At 40.5% G+C, this 24,937-nt stretch overlaps 2 protein-coding genes across 2 annotated transcripts; both read left to right on the forward strand.

Moving 5' to 3' along the window:
* Positions 1-88: 88 nt before the first annotated feature.
* On the forward strand, positions 89-17,538 carry LOC139315008 (protocadherin beta-1-like). The gene is made up of 2 exons (XM_070941032.1): positions 89-1,663; positions 17,208-17,538. Exons 1-2 carry the CDS (start codon positions 89-91, stop codon positions 17,325-17,327), a joined length of 1,695 nt encoding a protein of 564 aa, XP_070797133.1. The 3' UTR covers positions 17,328-17,538.
* LOC139315545 (putative protocadherin beta-18) lies at positions 8,292-14,508 on the forward strand. The gene is made up of 3 exons (XM_070941927.1): positions 8,292-8,341; positions 9,580-11,935; positions 14,419-14,508. Exons 1-3 carry the CDS (start codon positions 8,292-8,294, stop codon positions 14,506-14,508), a joined length of 2,496 nt encoding a protein of 831 aa, XP_070798028.1.
* Positions 17,539-24,937: the final 7,399 nt, after the last annotated feature.

Raw genomic sequence — 24,937 nt, forward strand, 5'->3', positions numbered from 1 at the left:
GAATACCAAAAAATACTGATCAAAAATATAAAAGAAATTGTAGGAGCTGCTTTACAAAGAATCATATTCGCAAAAAGAGGCTGAGAAAATGGAAATATCTCATCCTAGCAGGCAAGTGGTCTTATTCTTTATTTCTCTATGTAGCTCTGGTATGTTGTGTGAACCATTCCGCTATTCAGTGCCTGAGGAGAAGAAAGCTGGATCAATAGTAGCAAATGTGCTAAAAGATTTGAAAGTAGATGTGAAGGAGCTTTCTGCTCGCAGAGCACAGTTGATTTCTAAGAGTTCCAGGCAGGATTTCCAGCTGGATCCTCACTCTGGGAATATAATATTAAAGGATAAAATTGACCGAGAGGTTTTGTGTGCTCTGAATGATCCTTGCATTCAGTTCTTTGAAATTGTATTGGAAAATCCTTTGCAAGTGTTCAGAATTGAAGTTCAGGTAGAAGATGTCAATGATAATTCCCCTACGTTCTCTAAGAATCAAATCATTTTTGAAATACCTGAGCAGACTCCCATAAATGCACGTTTCCTCTTAGAGACAGCCCATGATTTAGACAAAGGGGAAAATGCTATCCAGAACTACATACTTAGCACAAGCGAATATTTTAAGCTGGACGTACAAAGTCAAAATGATGGCAGCAAATATGCAGAACTGCTTTTGGCAAAACCGTTAGACCGTGAGATGATCCCTCAGTTTATCTTCACTCTGGAAGCTGTGGATGGAGGGATCCCAAGGAGAACTGGCATAGCACAGATAATTATTGATATTCTGGATAACAATGATAACGTGCCCCAATTTGAACAAACAATGTATAAAGTGCAGCTAATGGAAAATAGTCATCCAGGTTCATTGGTTGCTAAAGTTGAAGCCACTGACAAAGACATTGGATCCAATGCTTACATCATTTACACTTTTAGCCAAGCACCAACAGATATACTCCGATCGTTCAGGTTAAACAATCATACTGGAGAAATTACGCTTGTAGGGAAAATTGATTATGAAGAAAAACAAAATTATGAACTCAACATCAAAGCAACAGATGGAGGGGGACTGTCTGCATATTGCAAAGTCCTTATTGATGTTGAGGATGAGAATGATAATTACCCTGAGGTAACTATATCATCCATTGCCAATCCCTTCCCAGAAAACTCTCCACCTGAAACACTGCTGGCTGTATTCAGTGTCAAGGATGAAGATTCTGGAGATAATGCCAGAACTACCTGTAACATTGATGCAAATCTACCTTTTCACCTGAAACGCACAAAGAACAACTATTACCAGCTTGTGACTCAACAGCCATTGGACAGAGAACAAATGTCATGTTATAACATCACCATCACAGCCATCGACCAAGGTTCTCCCAGACTCACTTCAATCACAGTTATTAGCATTCAACTTTCAGACATCAATGATAACCCTCCAATGTTTGAAAGAGGTTTCTACAATTTGCACTTAAGAGAAAACAACATTCCAGGACTGTTCATTGGATCAGTCCATGCTGCAGATGTGGACACAGAACAGAATGCCAAAGTAACCTACTCTCTTTTGTTTGGAAAGATCAGGGAAGAGCCTGCATCATCTTACATCTCCATCAACTCTGAAACTGGGAATTTGTATGCCATTCGATCTATGGATTATGAGGATATACAAGATTTCCAGGTGATGGTGAGGGCTGTAGATAAAGGATCACCTCCTCTGAGCTCAGAAACGATGGTCCAAGTTCTTATCACCGATGAAAACGACAATGCCCCCTTCATCCTCTGCCCCCTTCAGAACAGCACTTCTCCATCAAATGATCTGGTTCCCAGGGGAGCAGAGACAGGCTACCTAGTCACCAAAGTGGTGGCAGTGGACAGAGATTCAGGGCAGAATTCTTGGCTTTCCTATCAGTTGCTGAAGGCCACAGATCCGAGTCTCTTCACTGTTGGGACTCAGAATGGGGAGGTGAAAACCATGAGGCCGGTGAACATCCGAGACAGTTTCAAACACATTCTTATTGTGGCAGTTAGTGATAATGGGCATCCTCCTCAGTCTGCCTCTGTGACCCTAAGAATTCTTCTAGTGGACGGCTTCTCTGATCCTTACATGAAAATTATGGATAATCCTAAGGGTGAAGTCCTGCAGGAGGGAGATCATATTCTGACACTGTATTTGATTATCTGTTTGGTTGCCATCTCATCCATTTTTCTGCTTTCTGTTATGGTGTTTATTGCAACCAAGTTTCAGAAGCGAAAGAAGTTCTTAGGAAGTTCTCATTCTGCATTGAATTTCCCTGGGGGACCAAATTTGCAAGACAAGTGTGTGGATCCTAATATTGGGACATCTTCCCAGGCCTACAACTATGAAGTGTGCTTAACTGATGGGTCTCTGAGCAGTGAGTTTAAATTCCTTAGGCCTTTCTTTCCTGTTTTTACTATGGAGCATCAAAAAACTCTGCTGAATCCACAGTTTCATAATGATTGCCATAATCTTCCTAATCAATTGGAAGAAAGAGAGCCTATATCCCAGGTGAGAATAATTATTAATATAATTACATTATAAATCTATATAGTTTGAATGACTCTGAAATAATTAATTTTTCAAAATGAAAGATTATCTATTAGTACTTTTATACCACTTCACAGTGCTTTACATCTTTCTCTAAGAGTCAGCATATTGTTCCCAACAATTTGGATCATCATTTTACTGACCTCGGAAGTATGGAAGGCTGAGTCAACCTTGAGCCAGTCAGGATCAAACTCCTGGCAATTGGTAGAGATAGCCTGCAATTTCTAACTACTGTGCCACCACAGCTGTGTACTAAGGTTCATTACTGTGAATTTCCAGAGAACTAGTTTATTTAGGGTGATATATTGACAAATTTGTATTGGTTTTACCCTCCATGAAATTTGGGTGGGGGGGAGTTTCTGAAATAGATCCTGCCTTAAAATAAAACTCTACAATTTTCCTGAAAGAAAGCAATTTGAAGGTGTTTAAAATGTTGCAGATTGTTGAATGGGTGTTTGAGAGAAGGAATGTGAAGTGAATTAAAAACTGTTTAAATGAGATTTGAATACATTGATTAGAAAAAGGTTTTGTCAGATTATTCATGAACTGGGAGAGACCTGGTAACAAGATCAGCCAATGAATAGGCATAGCAACTAAGTCAGACAATTGGGAGCTGAGACAGACTGAAGCCAGGGCTTGTCTTAGTCTGCAGCTCTGAGTCTGTGCAGAGAATTGAAACTGAAACTAAGCAATCTGTGCGTGCTGTCTTCTCTGCTGAAATGAAACTAACTGTTCTCTCCTGCCTTGTGTTCTGCCTGTAACTTCTACCATGTTTTTTTAATAAAAAAGATTTTTTTTAAAAGACAAACAAACATATAATATATCAGTCCTTCTGTGTGTCATCTCGGTGTTTCTTTGGTGACTTCTTTTTGTTACTCCTCTTCTTATTTTTTCCTTAATAAATCCCATTTCTCTATTTCAATATTTTCCCCAAAATACATATATTTAATGTAACTTTCTCCTGTTTACTTATCAAATTCTTTATCTATATCTCTTTTCTATCCAATCATAAAACTTCCCCCATATCTTAAAATATTCCGTTATCCTCTTTCTCTTTAATCATTAAAGTTAATCTATTCATCTCTGCGCAGTCCAAAATTTTTCTAATTACTTCCCCTTCTAAAGCGATTTTCTCTGCTTTCCATCTTTGTGCAAATACTATTCTTGCTGCAGTTATTATATGTATAATCAAATATACATTCTCTTTACTAATTTTCTCTGGTAGGATACCCAGTAGGAACAACTCAGGTTTTAAATCAATATGTTATTGAGTCATTTCTTCTATCCATATCTTAATTCTGCTCCAATAATCTTTAGCTTTTGGACAAGTCTACCACATATGATAATAAGATCCTGGTATTTGGTGGCATTTCCAACATTTAACTGACTTATCTTTAAACATTTTTGCCAATTTTTCAGGAGGCATATGCCATCTGTAAAACATTTTATATTGATTCTCTTTATATGCAGTCAACATTGTTAGTTTATAGTTCCTTTCTCATAATTGTTGCCATCTATCAAGCTCAATTGAGCATCCACAATTTTTTGCCTATGCAATCATTGTTTCTTTTACTTGCTCTTCTTCTAATTCAATACTAAGCAAAAAGTTATAATTTTTAAAAATTATTTTGTCCTCTGTTCCCATGAGTATCCTATCCAGATCTGTCATTTCTAAATAGAAACCATATAATTTTGCATCTTTTTCATATCTTGCTTGTATTTGCGTATACATATACTGTACCAGTCCATCACAATCTCTTGTTCTATCAATTCTTGTTTCCCTTTCAATTCCCCCTTATCTGTAAGTAAATCTTTATATCTAAACATATTTTTAAAATTAACCATATTTGGGTGTATTAGTGCTTCCAATATTGATAGCCATGTTGGAATTTTCACTTAATATTTATCTCTAATGTTCTCCCATACTAATAATTTGCATTTCTTACTTAATATGCATTTCTTACATAATGTCTATGAAAATACGTATGTATCTTACTTCTACCATACCATAAAAAAGCATGCCATCCAATTGTAAATCATGTCCTTCCAAAATTAATAATCTTGTATTTCTTAATTCTATCCATTCTTTCATCCAAGTCAGTGTTGTTGCCTAATTCCCAGTTCGGCAGTCCAAATCCTCCCCTTATTCTTACATCTTGTAACAACTTTATATTAATTTTTGCCTTTTTACCCTGCCATATGAACTTCCTCATTATTTTATTAAGGTGTTGAAAATAGGTCTTTTCAATTCTGATTGGAATTGTTTGGAATAAGAACAACAATCTCAGTAATATATTCATCTTGATTATTGCAATCTTTCCCATAAGTGATAGTTGCAATAACTTCTACCATCTTGAAGAATCAACTATTGGTATTGTAAATACTTCATCTGTTATTATGTATATAAAGAAGTTGATGAATCCTGCTGAATCAGTTTATCTGTGTATGCTTCTGGATTTAATTTCTGCAACAAACTCTGACAGGTTTTGTAATGCAGTTTATGATCAAGGGTCAAGTTTGATTGGTGGAGAGTGATACGAGTAATGTAATGCTTAATCTGGACAGGATTTGGGGAACTATGAGGTGAAGTCTTCCAGAAACGTGAAAAACAAATGGTCAAAAAGAGACTTGGTAGTACAGTGGTCTAAAGCACCCTGTTATTAAGAACAGCTGCCTGCAATTACTGCAGGTTCGAATCTTGCCAAGGCTCAAGGTTGACTCAGCCTTCCATCCTTTCTAAGGTAGGTAAATTGAGGACTCAGTTGTGGGGGCAATAAACTGACTTTGTATAAATATACAAAAGAATGAAGGCTATTGCTTAGCGCATTGTAAGCTGCCCTGAGTCTCCGGAGAAGGGCAGCATATAAATCAAATAATAATAAAAAAAAGAGTCGAAATGTGGATTTCAAATTAGAAAACGTGACTTCAAGAAGAGAGCGAGTATTTCAGAAACATCAACCTCAAATCAACATTTTAAAATTTTCAAAAATAAAATTGGGGGGAATCTTGAAAGAATTTATAAAAAAAAAAGGATTGGAAAAATATAGAAAGAAGAGAAGAACAGAAGATTAAGAAAGATATCATCCTGTAGATTTTGAAATTTGCATTTGGCAATTATGTGTTTTAATGGTATTAAGAGATTTTTAAAATGTTTAACATAAAATTATATTATTTTAAAAGATATATGAGATAAATTGTGTAAGTTTTCAAGATGCCCAACTTTTTGAAGCAAAGAGGATTAATGTTAAATTTAGAATTCTACTACAAAATGATAATTAGTTCTGGATAGTAAAAGGGCTGCTTTCTAAAAAGTTAGAGGTATTAAAATGGTTAATTGAAAATTTGAAAGATATCCTCCTGCAGATTTTGAAATTTATATCTGGTAAATAAGTGTTTTAATGGTATTAAGAGATTTTTATAATGATTAACATAAGATTATATTATTTTAAAAGATATATGAGATAAAATGTGTAAGATTTCAAGATGCCCAATTTTTTGAAGGAAAGAGGATTAATATTAAATTCAGAATTTTATTAGGGAATAATGTTGAAAAAGAATGATGTTCGAGGGTAAGGAAATGAAATTTATTCATGATTTTTATTGCTTGTAATACTGCTAAAGTACTGGATTATGCATCAAGAAAAAGTTTTTTTATAACCAGGAAGAATGAATTTAATTTAATTGGTCTTGAGAATTTATAAAAGGGAGGTTGATGAATTGGAGCAAGGGGAGTTAAAGAACGTGTGGGAGTTTTGAACTTTATAATTAGTTAGTTTATTTTAGAGTATGTTTGTTAGATGCTATACCCTGTTTTTGCTCTAGAAAATCAGGGGGGGTGGGGAGGGTGGGATAAGGGTTGGGGTGGGGAAAAACTGGTGAATAGAGAAATGTTTTAACAGAAGAAAGTATCTACGATTAGAATACAGGAGTTGCTCAGATACTAAAGGAGGAGAATATTTCACAGCAAAGAAGTTAGAAAGGAGAGAGGAGGAGAGGGTAGGAAGAGGAGATGGAGGGAGAGGAATGGAAGAAAGGAGAGGAGGAAGGGAAGGGGACAGGAGTAGGAGTGAAGGCGAGAAGGGGGGAAGAAGAGAGAAGTGGGGGAAAGGAAAAGGAAGTAGGATGAGGTAGGAGAGGAGGAAGGAGAAAGTAGGAGAGAAGAGGAGGGAGGGAAGGGAAAGAAAGGAGGAGGAGAAGAAGGTTTGTTGTGGAATGAGGGAAGAAAGAGAAGAAGAGCAACTCTGAATGTAATTAAAATGTCTTATTTTAATGCTTTCTTTAAGGGAAACATGTATATGTAGGATTTATCATGTATAAGAAAATGTACATTTTCTATTATGTGGGGAGGGGGAAAGGGTGGGGGGGAGAAAATTGTTTGTATCTCTTATAAAACTTTTCAATAAAAAAAAAGAAGGGGTATGAAATAGTTGAAGGTTTTAATAATGCAGAGGTGATCAGTGAAAAATCACTTTTTGCAACATGGAAAGACATGGGGACAGGATGCCAACATATTGGGATATTTACTGGATATTATCACTTTCCAAGGATGGCCAATACATTTTATATACGCAACTCATTCTAAAGGGATGGTCATAGAAGGTTGATTTACACCACCTAATTGCCACTGGAAAGGGGACTTCAACCACTTTTGGAAAATAGGAACTTTTTCTCTCTCTCTCTCCCATTGCAAAGTTGACTTTCAGGCACATTTTCTTAGTGCAGTTTGAAAGTAGTCTTCCTTCTACTCAATAATCTTGACCATTTAGAACAGGGATGTCAAACTCGGATCTGGCCCCCACTGTTGGACTTACCTTCGTGGGGAGCCATGCGCTGGCCCTATTGGGATCTGAAGCATTCAGGCTGGCGGAGGCATGTGGAAGCTCTGGAAGGTAAGGCTGATGGCGGGGGAGGGAGACCAACTGCACTTGCCCGAAGAGCCGCCTCAGGGGGACACAGCGAGGCTCACTCACCTTTTGGGCCTGATGCTTCCATGGGGTCTCTGGGTGACTGCTGCCCGCTCGCCGTCCCCTCCACCTCGGGTCCCACATCCAGCCCACAACAGGACGCGCTGCTTCTGGGCCAGATGGCCTGAGGGGGAGACCACTGCTCTGGGGTGGAAGCCATTGCTCCATGGTGAGGTGTGCATGTGCAGCCCCGGGACAGTCCTGCCCGCCTGCCAGGAGCACCACCAGGCGCTGGCCCCATTGGGATCTGAAGGGCAGGGCGGTCAGGCTGGTGGAAGCATGTGGAAGCTCTGGAGCCCCTCAATGCCTTCAGGATAGATTAAGTCATCCAAGGCTTTGGTCCCTGGGAAGGGCTCTGTCATGAAGGGCTGTGTACCCAGACCAGGTGCTTTCTCTTGGACCTCGTGGGAGCTGAGAGCTGGGCCTGAAGGTGACCGAGCCTTGCCCCCACAACAGAGTGCACCCAGGTGGCAGATGCAGGCCAGAAGGGCAGCCTCGCTTGGGTGCAGGGATGGCGGCAGCTCTGGGGCCACCTGTGGGGGAGGAGGAAGGGCACTTGGCTGGGCCTGCAGAGGGAGGTATGGAGGGCCACCCCCCGCCACACCTACCTGCAGGCCACCATCCATGAAGAGGCTTCAGTGTCCTTCAGGCACTTAGTTTTGCTGCTTGTTTAATAGCTCCAGTCCCTCCCTCCAAGTGCCTTGTCAGAAATGCCTTGGGGTTTTGTTTGCTTGGAGGGGGTGGGGGGGCAGTTAGAGGAATGCCAAGATGCCAAAATGGCCCCAGGAGAGGCCAGCCAATGTGAGGAGTGTCTGGAAGCGGAGGGGTGAGGGGCGAGGGGTGGGGCCAACCACTAGTGGGATCAGTCGGTTCGCTGAACTGCACACAAAGTTAACAACTGGTTTGGCCAAACTGGGTCAAATTTGCTGAATCCCACTTCTGGAACTGCCATAAGGGTCACCTATTGTCCAAAGTACCTGAATGCAGGACAAGAAGAAATTTTCCTAGAAATAAAGAGAAACTTGCTGTCAATCAATCAGTGGAACTTGCATTCAGAAGTTGTGGGTGCTCTATCACTAAAGTTTTATAAGACAATATAAGACAAACAGCAGTTTGTCTGGAATGATAGAGGTCTCCTGGCTAGAAAATTTCCAACATCCCTTCTAACTTGTTCTGTTCTGTTCTGTTCAATTCTAGAATCAAAAAACTGATTCAAAGCCCACATCCCCCCAAATGGGACAAGATCAGTGGTGGGATTCAAATAATTTAACAACCGGTTCTCTGCCCTAATGATTTCTTCCAATAACCAGTTCACCAAACTGCTCAGAAAGTTAACAACCGGTTCTCCCGAAGTGGTGCGAACTGGCTGAATCCCACCACTAGACAAGACGCAGCAAAAAAAAATGTGGAAGGATGTTGTCACCTGTAATCCAAACTGAATGCATTGAAAAATGTTGGCAAAGTGCCTCAAAGCAGAAATGATCTCCTTACACAGGGTTAAACTTGATATCCATGGGCACACAACAGAAGCCACCTAAAGAGTCACTGGATATGCCCATAGTCATTCATAACTCAACTGTGAAAGGACTGGATTACAACCTTTATCAATAACTTTGAAATTTTTTGTGCAGATTGTCACTCTGTTTCTTTTTCTATATAATTAAACAGTTAATGAGATAATCTGCTTGGTAGGCTAGCTAGTGGATAGATAAAAATGGATTCAATGTGATTATGGCATCTAAACCATGCAAATAGAATTTTTGCCACATGGTGGCGATATTAACAAAGACATTTAGTTCTGTTCTGCTTGCTCAGAATCAGGGCAGACAGTAATACAAAATAGAACAAAAGGAATTTGACTCTGGCAGCGAAACATTTGCAGATTATAAAATGGCAAAAGACTGAACAATTAACTATGATTTGAACAATTAAATCATAAAGGAAGGAAAGAAAGACTGAATTTTGGGGCAGAATTTGAGCCTACAAGGAAGAGACTGGAGTCATGGAGAATTGCTTTTGGAAAAGGCAAGGTCTGTATGTCATTCTCTCTTTCTCATTCCTTAGAGTAATGTGTGCTTCAATTCGCTTTTCTGTCCCTGAAGAAAAGAAAAAGGGGTTTCTGGTGGCTAATGTCATCAAGGAAATGAAACTGAAAACAGGAGAGCTCTCCACACGCAAAGCACATTTAGTTGCTGAGGAAATTCAGGAATACTTCCATCTTGATATTCATACTGGGAATCTGTTGATTAATGATAAAATAGACAGAGAAGCTTTATGTAGCCAGAATGATCCTTGTCTACTTCTTTCTCAGCTTGTCTTGGAAAACCCCTTAGATATCTTTAATATTGAAATCAAGATAGAAGATGTGAATGACAATGCACCCAAATTTTGGAAAAATGAAATGCTGCTGGACATTCCTGAGAATGTTCCTGAAAATACAACATTCCCCTTGGAATCAGCACAGGATGAGGACTTGGGAGAAAATAGCATCCAAAACTATATTCTGAGTCCCAATGACCATTTTCGGCTTGATGTGCAAAGGAATAAAAATGGAAACCACTATGTAGATCTTGTTCTGGAGACGTCACTAGATAGGGAAAGGATGCCACGCCTTGAATTGATTCTAATGGCTATTGATGGAGGAGTTCCAAAGAAAACCGGCACAGTTCAAATTAATATTAATGTTCTGGATAATAATGATAACTTTCCTCTGTTTAGTAAATTTGAATATAAGGCAAGAATAAAGGAGAATCTCCCTAAGGGCACTCTTGTGATTAAGGTGGAAGCTACAGATCTGGATTTGGGTTCAAATGCACAGATACTCTACTCATTCCATCGAGTCCTAGAAAGAATAAACAATTTGTTTTATTTAAATGAAATTACTGGTGATATAATTGTTTGGGGACAGATTGATTATGAAAAAGAGAAAACCTATAACATGAACATCAAAGCAACAGATGGAGGGGGTCTTTCAGGGCACTGCAATGTACTGATAGAGGTTGAAGATGAGAATGACAACCCCCCAGAAGTGTCCATCATATCTCTGACCAACGCTTTAAAGGAGGACTCTCCCCCAGACACAATGGTGGCCCTCTTCAGTGTGAGAGACCAAGACTCTGGAGACAACAGCAAAACGGTCTGCTCCGTGCAGATGAATCTCCCTTTTGTGCTGAAAGCCACCATGAACAACTTTTATCAGCTTGTGCTCCAAAGTCCCCTAGACAGAGAGACGGTCACTGAATACAACATCACTATCACTGCCATTGACTGGGGATCTCCTAGGCTCACTTCAACAAGACTGATCAATGTTCAGATCTCCGATGTCAATGATAACTCTCCCCTTTTTGAAAAGTCTTCATATGACATGCAGATCAGGGAGAATAATATTCCAGGCTTCCTCATCGGCTCAGTCCATGCTCTGGATCTAGACACAATGCTGAATGCTAAAGTGACTTTCTCACTTTTGTCTGGGAAAGATGATGATGTCATGCCCACTTTCATCTCAATCAACTCTGAAACAGGAAACATGTATGCCCTCCGATCCCTGGACTATGAACAGATAAGATACTTCAGTGTCACTGTGAGAGCATCTGATGGTGGTTCTCCTTCCCTTAGCTCAGAAGTGATTGTCCGAATCCACATCATAGATGAGAATGACAACGCTCCCTTCTTCTTGTATCCCCTCCAGAATAACACATCCCCATGCAATGAGCTGCTTCCCAAGTCAGCCGAGGCTGGTTATCTGGTCACCAAGGTGGTTGCAGTGGACACAGATTCTGGCCAAAACTCTTGGCTTTCCTATGAATTGCTGAAGTCCACGGATCCAGCCCTTTTCAGAATAGGAGCACAGAATGGGGAAGTGAAAACCAGGAGAGCCCTGAATGAGCGAGATACAAACAAGCAGAGGCTGGTGATACTGGTCAGAGACAACGGTCTCCCTCCACAGACTAGCACGGCGTTGCTTAATGTTCTTCTTGTGGATGGCTTTTCAGATCCCTTCCTGAGGAGGGTGGATGTCAGTGTGCAAGAACCGGAAGAAGATAAAACCTTGACCAAGTATTTGGTGATCTGCTTGGCTGCAGTCTCCTTTGTGTTCCTGGTCTGTATTGTTGTGTTTATTGTGGTCAAAGTGTTCAAGAAGGACCCCCAAAGCCAATTTCCTGCCACTCATCCTCACTTCCCACCTGCCAGTGCTGATACTCCAGAGAACTGTGCTGATTCGCAGAATGGGTCGCTTTCCAAAACTTACCGTTATGATGTTTGTTTAACTGGTGGATCCTTAAGTAGCGAGTTCCAATTTCTCAGGCCCCTCTTTCCGGTCTTTTCGGCAGGAGATGTTAATGTCCCAGGGAACTCTAGGATTTCTTCAGGCATCAATGGTACTTCTGAGCAGGTTGTAAATATTGCTGCAAAGAAATGGGTGAGAAAACTGTTTTGTTAATACTGACTTGCATTCCTTATTTTTGCTAAATTGTAAAATACCTATTTTAAAAATATTTTAGTTGATGCTCCTTTTTCTTTCACATATTGTTGTTCCATTTATCTTTTTTCCACTATGATTTCATCTTCTCTTCTTTCATTTTTTCTCATGTTAATCTACATATATTTATTATTTTAAAATGCAAGTATTACCTAAAAGTACAGGCTGATAGAGATAGTGGGCTGAGCAGAAGGAAAATCCATCTGGTTCAGTTCCAAGCAGGGAGAAAGACGTTGGAAATAAAATGGAGGCTGGGAGCTGATTGGAAAGGGGGTTCATTTATTGATGAAGCAGAACCACCAGGGTTCTGTGGCAGCTGACAAAATGGAGTTTAGGATGGGTGGGTTTTTAATACCTTCTGGATTCCTATGGGGTTATGTAGGGGTCATAACTGGCTCTATAGGCAAAATAGGAAATGCAAATCCTAGGTGTTTGTCTGAGCTAATTTTGTCAACCTTTTGTTTGTTGTTAGTCTGAGTTTCTGTCTTGACCCAGTCTTTCTGAATGGATTACCAAATATGCATTTCAAAATGCTGGCCACCTCAGTTTCTGCTTGGGGCAAGGAAACGGGCTCGTTTCTGCCTCCCTTATGATTTTTTTTCATTTCTCCTTTAGGGGAAATACTTTATCCTGCCTTTTTAAATATTTCCCAAAATATTTCATTCTTTGGGGAGGGGGGAGACTTTCCACAGTGCCATCTATACTGCTTCCTGTAGAATAGGCTTCAGGTATTTCCCCTCCACTTTCTTGCTATTTCACTTGTAATCTTCATACATTAGTGAATCTTGCCAATTAACATTACAGATTTTTCTCTCTACAAATTTTTTAAATAGAAATCATTCAAAACATGCAGTATTGTTGTTTTTTACTGTTCTACTGATCCAAATACTAAATCAGAACAGAATGGAGTGACCCGTCACAGTGCTGCCCAGTTGCTTCTGAGTGCTCTGACATTTTCTGTAAGGATTGCCTCTCCTTCCAATTTAAGAAAGAAGAACTCTTGAAATGTGGTTGTTCAAAAGGATTCTTTTATTAAGCAGAAGTGATAGCCACCCACTTAAAGCAAGATCTGACTACCCTTAGGCAAGACAAGTAGGATTAAAGCAGTAGAGACCCCTCCCTTTAAGTCAGAATGCAGATTTTAGCCAATACACAAGTGTGAAGATGCTTTCTTTCCCAGTTTCCCTGAGAACCCGAACAAACATGCATTCCCACTGTTATCCTTTAAAGTGAAACAACCCATATGGCTATCATAAAAATTCCTCCAGGTAAAGAGGATCTCAGGGCTCTTTGGCGCCAGGATATAGATTGTAAAATATCTGTTGACACAGGCAATGCTAGTAAATCGAATCCAAGTCTCCTCCTTCCTCCAATTGAATGGCAGTATCACTTTTAGGGATCTGACATTTTCCTTAGTCACTTCCTAGAATATGGGTTTGCTTAGTCTCGTACCATCAGTTAAACCTCTCTTTGTTTCTTCTTCTCGTTGGGCTCAAGTTAAATGAGCCAATAGGTTAATATGAGGGGGGGGAATGAAAATATAATATAATATATATATATATATATATATATATATATATATATATATATATATATATATATAATAAAGAATATCAGTATTTTGGAGCAATACAAGTAGATTGTTAATGTTCTGAACAATTTATTATAATTTAGAAAGTTGAAAATAGTGGACAATACTTTAAACCTATCTTAGGACCCCCTTATATAAATGCTGATGCAGCACTTCATTTATTAACTGCATAAACACTGCAGGAGCTCCTTGTAACCCAAAGGGGAGCACCTTGAATTGGTAGCAGCCGAGAGGGGTGTTAAATGCCATTTTCCACTCGTCCCCCTCCTTAATTCTGACACGGTAGTAAGCCTTCCTTAAGTCCAGCTTTGAAAAAAAATTCCCTTTAGCGAGGTGTGCTAGCATATCTTTCATAAGGGGGAGGGATACATGTTCTCCACACTGATCGCATTCAGGGTACGAAAATCAACACATAGACGTTTTGAGCCATCTTTTTTCTCCCTAAATAGCACTGGAGCTGCGATTTTAGGTCGGGCTGGCTCGATGAAACCCCTTGCTAGGTTTTTCTCAATAAATGTTCTCAGCTCTTCCAACTCCCTTGGTGACATGCTGTACATCTTGGGTTTAGGGAGTTTCGCACCGGGTAAGATTTCTATTGCACAGTCAGTGGCACGGTGGTGGGGAGCTCATCTGAGGCTTTTTTGCTAAAAACCTCAGTCAAATCCTTGTATTCTATGGGTATGCCCTCAGTTGGTATGGCGTGACCAGGCATAGCTGTTTCTCGATTCTCTGCCCCCTCAGTTCTTTTATGTGGACTCTCAGCAAAAGTCACATTCATCTGAAATTTTATGATGCCTTGTTTCCAATTGATTTTTGGGTTCCATTTTTTCAGCCATGCAAGGCCCAGGACCAACGGCCATTCCATGCCAGGTGCCACTATAAATGTAAGCATTTCCTTGTGGCTTCTGATGCCTATATGTAGAGGCTCGGTAGCAAAAGAAGCTGGCTCCCCTCCTGCTATTGACCCATCTAGTTGGCAGAAAGCCATGGGGTTTTTCAGCTTTCTTACATTAATCCCTATCTTCCCTACTAGGGTTGGGCTGATCAAACAACGGGTGCACCCTGAATCCACTAGAGTGGAGATATTTATCTCCCTGTCCTAGTTTGGGATAAATAGTCTTAGGGGGAGGGTAAGCAGTTTAATTGGTTTGCTTACCAGTGGTTCATCATCTGGATTGCTTCCGAATGAGTGTGATTTCTCCTGTTCAGATGCCAGGGTTTCCTCCCCAAAGGGGGGAGGACATGGAACTTCTATGGTCTCCCTGCTCCTCAGGGCAGTCTCCTTCCCATGCCAGCCCAGTTTTGCAGGGTTCTCCCCCGGTGGGTGGTCCCAGGCAGGTGTTTGCGAATGACACTTTGCAGCTTGGTGCCCCTCTTTTCCACACTTGAAACAGGCTGAAGCTCTCAGAGAGAATGTGGTTTGTGGTTTGAGTGGCTCTTGCTTCCATTGGGGTGGGGATTTCTTCCATACTCACCCTGCTCGATACTGGTTTCTGGCCATATCGATCTCAGCTTCTTTGGCGGTGACGTACCATTCATGTAGGTGATTCGGTGCACCTCAGGCCACACAGGCATTGTATAGATCATCACTCAGCCCGTCCTTGAAACAGCTCACCAAAATATCTTCTGGCCAGTGCACACGACACGCGAGGTCCTGGAATTCTTCAGTATGCTCTGCTACTGGCCGTCGCCCTATCTCACCACTTTAATGTGGTCACGTGCTTTGCAATCTGCTAGTGGGTCCTCAAACCGGCGTCACAGGGCCGTCATGAAATGGTCGAAATCCCGCAATTCTGGTATGTTGGCATTATGCAGGGTCACCATCCATCTGGCAGCGGCACCCTTTAGGGCTAGGGTCACAACTCGCACTTGGGATCCTTGGGTTTGGAAATCATGCCCGTACTCTTGTGCCACATGTGTTAGCATGTGCTACAAAGAATCCTAATTGTTGTGGAGTCCCATCAAACTTCACCCCAAGGGAGGAAGTTTCTCTTTCCAGTTGCGGGACTCGGGGCTGGTTGGGAATGGGCGCCAGTGTGCATACTGCCTGGGGGGGAGGGTTTCCTGGGCCTTCTCCTGCTGCTGTGACATCTGCTCAATAGGCAGGTTCCAGAAGGTGGGTGCCTCCCATGGCATCATCCACGACTGCTGCCCTTTCCGCGCCCTTTGGTTGTTGTCCTGGCTCCCTTCAGATGTTGAGATTTTCCAAAGTTTCCATCACCAATTGGGTTATATGCCTCTTCAGATAATCCTCCCTCAGTGGTGCTTCGGTCAGTCCTCCCTGCTCAGCAAGGGCTTCTAGTTCCAGTTTCCACCCCGGTTTTCAGTTGCCACAGCTGAGGGTGACTCTTCTGGCTCTCTCATCCCAGCTATCTTTCTTCCCGATGCCAATTGACCAGCGGGGATTTTCAGGATTCTCCAGGGTTACCTCATCCTCTCTGATGGAGGTGTATGAAACAGGCATCCGACTGGGTGGCGGTTGATGTCTGTCCCCAGCAATCAGCTTCTCCCAGTTCTGTGCTTCGTTCAGACATGGTTTGCAAGGTCCCCTCACTAGAGCGAAGATTGCTTCTCTGGGTTGATCGTTTTGCTGATCTTGCTTTGTGTAAGGATTGCCTCTCCTTCCAACTTAAGAAAGGAAGAACTCTTGAAACATGGTTGTTCAAAAGGATTCTTTTATTAAGCAGAAGTGATAGCCACCTACATAAAGCAAGATCTGAATACCCTTAGGCAAGACAAGTAGGATTAAAGCAGCAGAGACCTCTCCCTTTAATCAGAATGCAGATTTTAGCTAATACACAGGTTTGAAGATGCTTTCTTTCCCAGTTTTCCTGAGAACCCGAACAAACATGCATTCCCACTGTTATCCTTTAAAGTGAAACAACCCACATGGCTATCATAAAAATTCCTCCAGGTAAAGAGTATCTCAGGGCTCTTTGGCGCCAGGATATAGATTGTAAAATATCTGTTGACACAGGCAATGCTAGTAAATCGAATCCAAGTCTCCTCCTTCCTCCAATTGAATGGCAGTATCACTTTTAGGGATCTGACATTTTCCTTAGTCACTTCCTAGAATATGGGTTTGCTTAGTCTCGTACCATCAGTTAAACCTCTCTTTGTTTCTTCTTCTCGTTGGGCTCAAGTTAAATGTGCCAATAGGTTAATATGAGGGGGGGGGAATGAAAATATTATATATATATATATATATATATATATATATATATATATATATATATATATATATAATAAAGAATATCAGTATTTTGGAGCAATACAAGTAGATTGTTAATGTTCTGAACAATTTATTATAATTTAGAAAGTTGAAAATAGTGGACAATACTTTAAACCTATCTTTGTTTCTTCTTCTGGTTGGGCTCAAGTTAAATGTGCCAATAGGTTAGAGAGAGAGAGAGAGGGAGGGACAGAAAGGGATGGAGGGAGGGAGGGGAGAGAGAGAGAGAATATCCATATACACAGTTTAAACCTGGTGTTTTTTGACTCATATGCTAGGCAAGGCATCTTATAGTATGTCTTCATATTGCAATATAATTCACTGAAAGTAGCTATGCAAATATAATTCAGTATTGGAAAAATTACAATGTTTCCTTTTACAATTTGCAGGGCAAAGTTCCTCTGTCTGAAGATCCTGCTGCTAAATCTGGAGGCCCAAGTTGTACTGTAAATCAAGCAATAGGTGCAAATATGAACTCTGGTCAAAGTGACTGGCTTTCCTATCACTAGATTACAATTACCAACTCCATCCATCATTCTGTCTCTGTCAGAAGATACATGCAAGAATCCTCTAGCCTGAAAAGAATGGGTCCTTTCTATAAAAGAACATCAGAGACAAACTTTGAAAACTGTTTTAAGCAAGCCAGATTGAAAATAACAAGAATGCCCTTATGCTGTTCCATTCACTTTGACTGTATTTGTGTGGAATAATATACAAATGGATTATATGAATACATTTTACCTAATATATAACTGATTTGTTATTTCTGCTTTGTAGAATTTTACAATAGGATACTGCTTTTTTTGACCTAGGGGACCCAGCTACATGTTTATCATTATGATTCTTCTTTGATTTATGATTTATGAGATTATGCTGCTCTCCATAAAATATTTTAAATAGTTATATTAATTCTTTGGACATTTTATTCATTTAAATAATAAAATGTATCTGCTTAAATTTCTGATAACACAAGTGATTAGGTATGCTTAGTTAGAAAAAAAGAGAACGATTTTCCTAATGATGGTGCACATCATATCCTCAGTGTATCTAAGTCCTCAGTTACCTCGTGATCTGAGGTTAGCCTTGAAATAGTGATTTTCACAATACCCAAACACTACACGTGCATGTCTACATGCAAAATGGAATTTCAGTAATCAACAATTATTCTTGATTTCCATCACAGTGTACAGTATTACATACTGTACATTCATACACACATACATGAATGCATGCATACATACATAATATACTGCAAGGTAGCTAATTCTCTTTTGGAAAAAGTGGAATGAACTATGCACAATTTGAAAAGAGCGCTATGCCCTCAGTGTCATTATAGTCAAGAGGACCACATAAGCTCCCTCACTCCTTTGCTGCCCTTTAAGATCTATTTACTTATGGTGATCAGAAATATTCCAAGAGTAAGTAAATGACTTTTAACACCAATATTGACAGTACATTCTATAGCCAAAAAAAAAAAAAGTAATCCAGTAGTAAATCTATAAGAAAGTGCTTCTATTAAGGACTACTTTTTAAAATAGGATTTTAAACATAGGATTTTAAAAAATCCTGTTTTAATATAATTTTCTAGTTTTATGCTTACATAGCTGAATGAGATGTCTGTACATTTTGTGTTTTGCTAGTAGTATTGTGTTCAAACAATCACAAAAATCACAATTGTAAAGAGATTTGTATCTGTGGATGAAAAAGATTAGCAAGTAGTATATTGATGTAGCAGATTAGATAGTGAAGGATGCAATGAGGAAACAACTGGAATCAGCAAGAAAATGCTTCAAAGGATGTAGAATAAGTACACCCATTTTGATTTATGCACTGTATCACTATGTAAAGTCAAAATTAAAATACCATATACATATTGTAAGCCAGATTTTAATATTGTATTTGTATGCTCAAAATTAATAAAATTGGTTTGTAAATTCTTTAAATGGAATTAATATGTGAAATCAAACCTTGACATTGAAGCTATCATTACCATCATGGTGTCAGTAGTACATACTCACAGGACAGAAAAGAACAACATAGCTTTCTTCCACTGTTGCCTTCCACCAACCAACATTTAGAACATGCTACCTGTGATTCAATGATTTTGGGATTCAAAGTGTATTCTCAAGCAGGAACACTGAGGTATCAGAGATTGCAGACTGTTATCCATTTATCTTTGTTTAAGGTTTTTTGATATTCAGTTAGTAGAAGAATTGTATTTCTTCCATCTCAGACTCTTAGATTAGCAAAAGACATATATCTCTTCCAAGACATAATTATTTAATGTCCTCCCAAATTCTCTGCTATAGACAAAGTTGTATTTGTTATCTCACCTAAGGTATATATCATACAAAATATAACCCCCACCCCCACCCCCAAATTGTGTGTACGCCATCTAGATTTTTTTAAAAAAATTTCTTTTCAAATTTTGAAATAATGTTACCCTAAAACAGATTTTTTTTATTTTTGCAAGTCAAAAATAAAAAAAATAGTATCAATATATTGTGAAAACAAACCAACATTTTCTTTTTATATGATTATCACAGTGTTGGAAGAAATATCCATCTGGGTTCAGTTCCAAGTAGGGAGAAAGACACTGGAAACATGGAAGCTGATTGGAAAGATGGTTTATTGATGGACAGGACCACATGGGTTTGAAGTCCTGGTGCAGCTGAACACATGGAGTAGAGAGAAGGTTATTTATACCCTCTCTTAGGCCTTGCCCTTGAGCTTCTTGTTCCTGTGCAAGAAATGTATTTTATTGGCTCCTGTCAGACACCCATGGGGCTATGCAGGGGTCATAGCTAACTTTGTAGGCTGTCTTGAGTCCCAGGCTTGGTTGAAGCTTGCTGATGCAATGAAGGGGCTTGTTGTGCAATAGCTATTGTGACTGAATGGCTTGGCCCTGAAGGATTATCCCATCATTCTGGAGCTGAAGGTCTTTTGTTTTGTAGATAGGCTGGCCCAGTCTTGCTGGGGCTATTAAGAAAGATGGGGGCTGCTTTCCAAGAGCATGTTTCTCCTTTAGGGAAATATAATATTCTGCATTTTATAATATTTCCCAAAATATTTCATTCTTCTAGAAGAGGGGTGGGTGCTAACTTTCTACAATAGCTTATTTGGTTTTGATTTAAGTCCTGAATATTGATAAATTCAGGAATGAGGGGTAGACAATTAATTCCCTTACATCTTCTGCAAGATAGAAATAGAAATAGCATTTAGGCTTATATACCTCCCCATAGCACTTTACAGCACACTTCGTGTGGTTTACAATGTAAACATTATTTGCATATTGCCCTCAACAATCTGAGTCCTTATTTCACAGACCTCTGAATGATGGACAACTGAGTCAACCTTGAGCCCTTCAGGCAATATTGCCTTCAAACTGCTGGAGAGAGCAGACAATCTTGCAGACAATCTTGACAATTTTGACATAATGAATTTGTCATTATGTGATTGCAGTTCCACTGTGACTGGGTTAATAATGCGGCTAATAGGGAACAGTCCTACAAATTTTTAGATGGTTGCAAGGATTGTAAGACCCAAGTGGAAAGGTAGATTCAATCCCCAACTTTAAATGGTTTAGGCTCCGCTCTCTTTTTATCTGCCTGAGCTTTCTAGGCTGCTTTTGCTTCATCTAGGGCTTTGTGAACCATGGGCCATGTGGTCTTTAACTGATTGAGCCACTCCTTTAGAGAGGGGATTGTTGGTTCAGTGGTAGGTAGTTTGGATTGAATTCTTCACCTGTGGCTACCTGGAATGGGGTAAAACCCATGGTGGTATGCACTGAATTGTTGTATGCTACCTCCGCAAATGGCAATAGGTCGGTAGTTAATAAAGCATCGGAGGTACTGTTCCAGAACTGAGTTAACGCATTCTGTCGCCCCTTTCATTTGAGGATGGTGACTAGAACTGAGGCCCTGGTCGACATTGAAAGCTATGTGGCCAGCTGTCCAGTTTGTGCTGCGGCAAAGAGGCCTCTGGGGAAACCCACAAGGCTTTTACAGACGGTGGCTAACCCCCAAGCACCGTGGAAAGAAATATCTAAGCACTTTATTGTGGAATTGCCTGAAAGTGGGGGGAACACTGTTATTTGGGTTGATACTGATCTTTTTTCAAAACAAATGCACTTTGTTCCGTGCCCCAAAATTCCCTTCACGAAGATGTTAAGTAAACTCTTCATACAACACGTATATAGGTTGCACAGTGTGCCTGAGCGCATTATTTCTGATAGGGAAGTGCAATTTAAATCACAGTTTTGGAGGGAATTTTTGAAGCTGTTGGGAACCACCCAGGGCTTAAGCTCGTCCCATCACCCACAAACTATTGGGGCTTGTGAGAAACTAACGCAATCCTGGAACAGTATCCCAGGTGCTACATTAATTACCAACAGGACAATTGGACTGAACTTTTGCCATTTGCAGAGGTAGCATATAACAATTCTGTGCATAGTAGCATGGGGTTCACCCCAAGGGTAAAATCTAGCAGGTTCTGACAGGTTCTGGAGAACTGGTAGCAGAAATTTTGAGCAGTTCAGAGAAGCGGTAGCGGAAATTTTGAGTAGTTCAGAGAACTGGCAAATACCACCTCTGGCTGGCCCCAGAGTGGGGAGGGAATGGGGATTTTGCAGTTTCCTTCCCCTGGAGTGGGATGGGAATGGAGATTTTGCAGTATCCTTCCCCTGCCACACCCACCAAGCCACACCCACCAAGCCACACCATGCCCACCAAGCCATGCCCATAGAACCGGTAATAAAAAAATCTGGATTTCACCACTGGTTCACCCCCTTTAAGATGGCCTCCAGTCAGGACTTTGTAGCTATTCCAGAGCTGCCTCAAGGGAAACCACATGTACCCTCCTTAGCAGAGTGGATAGCCCAACTGCAGAACACTTGTCCAGTTGCCCATAAGGCACTGGAGGAGGCACATCAGGCACATAAGAAACAAGCTGACAAAAAATGTGTGAAGCCAAAAGAGTTTAAAGTAGGTGACAGAGTCTACCTCTCCACAAAGTACTTATAGTCCACCCAACCATCTAAGAAACTTGATCCTAAATAGTCCCAATTGTTAAAGTAATTAACCCAGTCACTGTACAACTGGAGTTGCCCAAGAACCTCAGGCATATTCACCCTGTATTTCACTGCAGTCTGTTGAAACCTGAAACTGTATCACCCCTTCACCCTGCACCTGACACTCCTCCTGTATCCACTCTGATTGAAGGGGAAAAAGCATTTTGAAGTTAAAAAAAATTCTAGACTCCAGTAAACATAGAAGGAGGGTCCAATATTTCATTGCCTGGAAACATTTTTCCCCTGCACAGTCTGAATGGGTGGATGTCGAACATGTCTGGGTGCCTAAACACCTCCAGACTTTCCATAGAAAATACCCTGACAAACCCTGATGAGTTCGCTGTTTTTGGTGTGATGTATTGTATGTTTTAACTGTATAAATTCTATCTGTCTGACTAATGCCTCTGTTATGGGGGACCAACTGTCAGCCAGCCTGTTGCTTGCTGCCATAGAATGGGGGGAGGGAAAAAGGGGGAAGATACATTGCAGCTTTGCAACTGCTCTTATCTCCAAGGCCGAATCAGTTGGCTCTGGTATGCGGTTGCCCAGCTACAAGGGGGTTGGGCTGTATATCGTGTTTGAAGTTGATGTGCTCATTCGTTTTCTCTCATAGCTTGCTTGAAACTATTTGCTTTCAGTTTGTACCTAGTAAAAGTATTTTTCTTTAAATCTATGGAGTCAATAGAGTTCCTTTCCTAGGAAATGAACAAAGGCAGCCCTGACAATCTCTTTGATATCCATTTCTTTTTTTTATATGAATGAATTTAGATAATGGAATTATGAAAGACAAAGAAGACACAGCTAGGCTGAATAATATAGTAAATGAAAAGACTCTAGAAAAGGGGTCCCCAACCCCTGGGCCGTGGCCCACTATGAGACCATAGCCTATTTGGAACTGGGCCACATGAGAAGCTGGTTGGTGGATATGCGCACATGCGCATGGAGCTCCACTTGCACAAGTGGCACTCCAAAGGCTTCTCTCTTGTGTGAGTGGAGCTGCACACATGTACATGCATGCTGGCCCACCACTCACATGGCCCAGTTCCCCTCTCCAGCCCCAGCTAGGCTGCCAAGCCACCTACTCCCAATGCTCGAAAAGCAGAGCAGTGAGAGCAGAGGCTGAGTGGGACAAACGCGCCCTGATCAGCTTCACTGATTCACTGAGGCTGCCTGAGCAGGACACCCAGTCTGCTTTTGGAGTGTCAGGCAACTTCAGTGAGACTGAAAGAGCATGATACTGTGCCCCCAAAGGTTTCTCTTCTCCATGCCAATAGCTTTTGCAAATGGATGAAAGGCCTCGGGGGAGTCATCTTGTGCTGCTTCAGGCCTTCTCTCCCTTTGGAAAAGCTTTTGGTGTGGACAAGCCTGAAGGAGCATGAAACTGTGCCCCAAGGATTCTCTTCTCTCTTGTGTGAATGGAGCTGTGCGTACACACCAAGCCACCACTCATGCGACTGGGTTCCCCTCCCCCCATAGATTTTAGATTTTATCCTTTTTTATGTCTGTATACATAATATGAATTATACTTAAATCACTATTTGAAATGAATGATCCTTTTTTAAAAAAGAAAGAAATGAATGGTCCTTTTCTAAGGACCATTCCCATTCATTCTGGACTCTCCAAATGGCTCAATCATTCCCATCTAACCATTCATGCCAGCCTTTCCCCTGAATTGTACTCATTCATAATCTTTCCACAACTTATCTCTGATTCTTCCATTATTACCATACATTGTAGCACACACTGACCTATTGTATTACCATAACTTCTATGACTCCATTCCATACTTTATCACATACATTTTAGCTCTTTCATTCATACTTATACCTACACCTTCACTCCTCTGCATTCATCAAGTCCACCATTGGCATCCACCATTGACATATTGAATATATAAACTAGATAACCAACTGCAGCTGTGCTACAAGCAACATTTTCCAGTGAGTATTAAGGGTATGGCTGGTGAGTTTAGGCACATTTTGTTCAGTATGCTGATTGAACATAATGAAAACCCAGTTTTACCCAAGAATGTGCATATTTATTCATTTAAAAAAATTATCTAGCCATCCATATTGTGAACCACAACTCTGAGTAACTCTTAGAACAGGAATAAAAACAAAAAAACCACACAACTGAAATAAAATTCCTGGCATTTTAGACCAACGTTTTCCCACACTGCTCTAGGCAGAATGAGGCCCTCCACCACATTCTATCCCAATATGCATAGGAAATGCCAGCTATTCAAATCCTTCTATAAGAACAGGTGAATGGGAGCATGACTGATTGATTGATTGATTTTCAATACTTCTTAGCCACCCATCTCCCTCAGATTGCTCCATATAAATTAAGTTGTCTATTAAGAGATTATCTTGCAGGACAACATACTATTGCCTCCATAAACTAATTTATTGAGTATACTGTCACATATTCAGTGCTTGAATTCTGTGAACTAAATTAAGCTATTTTCATTGTGGGTTTGTTAAAAACAAATCATGCCAGACAAACCTTATTGTCTTTTTTGATAAAGTGACTAGATTAGTGGATTAGGGAAATGCTGTGAACATAATATACTTGGACTTCAGTAACACATTTGACACCAGCTCACAGACTGCACAATTGAAATTGTTCCCAGAGCTAAGCTGCCAAAGCCAAAACTATATTCCATGACTCCCAAATGGCTGGTGAGTTACGCACTTTCATAGACAAGAATCTAGCCCAAGGTTTCATTAAACCAGCTAGACCCAAAGTAGCTGCCCTGCCTCTTCTCTGGGAGAAGAAAGATGGGTCTCTTCATTGTGTGTTGATTACAGGTGTCTGTATGCAGTGTGCATGGAGAATGTGTACCCTTTCCCCCTCATGAAAGACATGCTAGCCCACCTGTCAAAAGGAAAATATTTTTCTAAGTTGGACCTCAGGAAGGCCTATTACAGAGTCAGAATCAAAGAGGGAGATGAGTGGAAAACTGCATTTAACTGCCCCCTCAGATGTTTCCAGTTCAATGTACTCCCTTTGGGCTACAAGGAGCTCTGGCTGTGTTCATGCAGCTGATAA

This window comes from Pituophis catenifer, unplaced genomic scaffold (genome assembly GCF_029215685.1).
Source record: "Pituophis catenifer annectens isolate HBS135680 unplaced genomic scaffold, rPitCat1.0.hap2 SCAF_3, whole genome shotgun sequence".
Lineage (NCBI taxonomy): Eukaryota > Metazoa > Chordata > Lepidosauria > Squamata > Colubridae > Pituophis > Pituophis catenifer.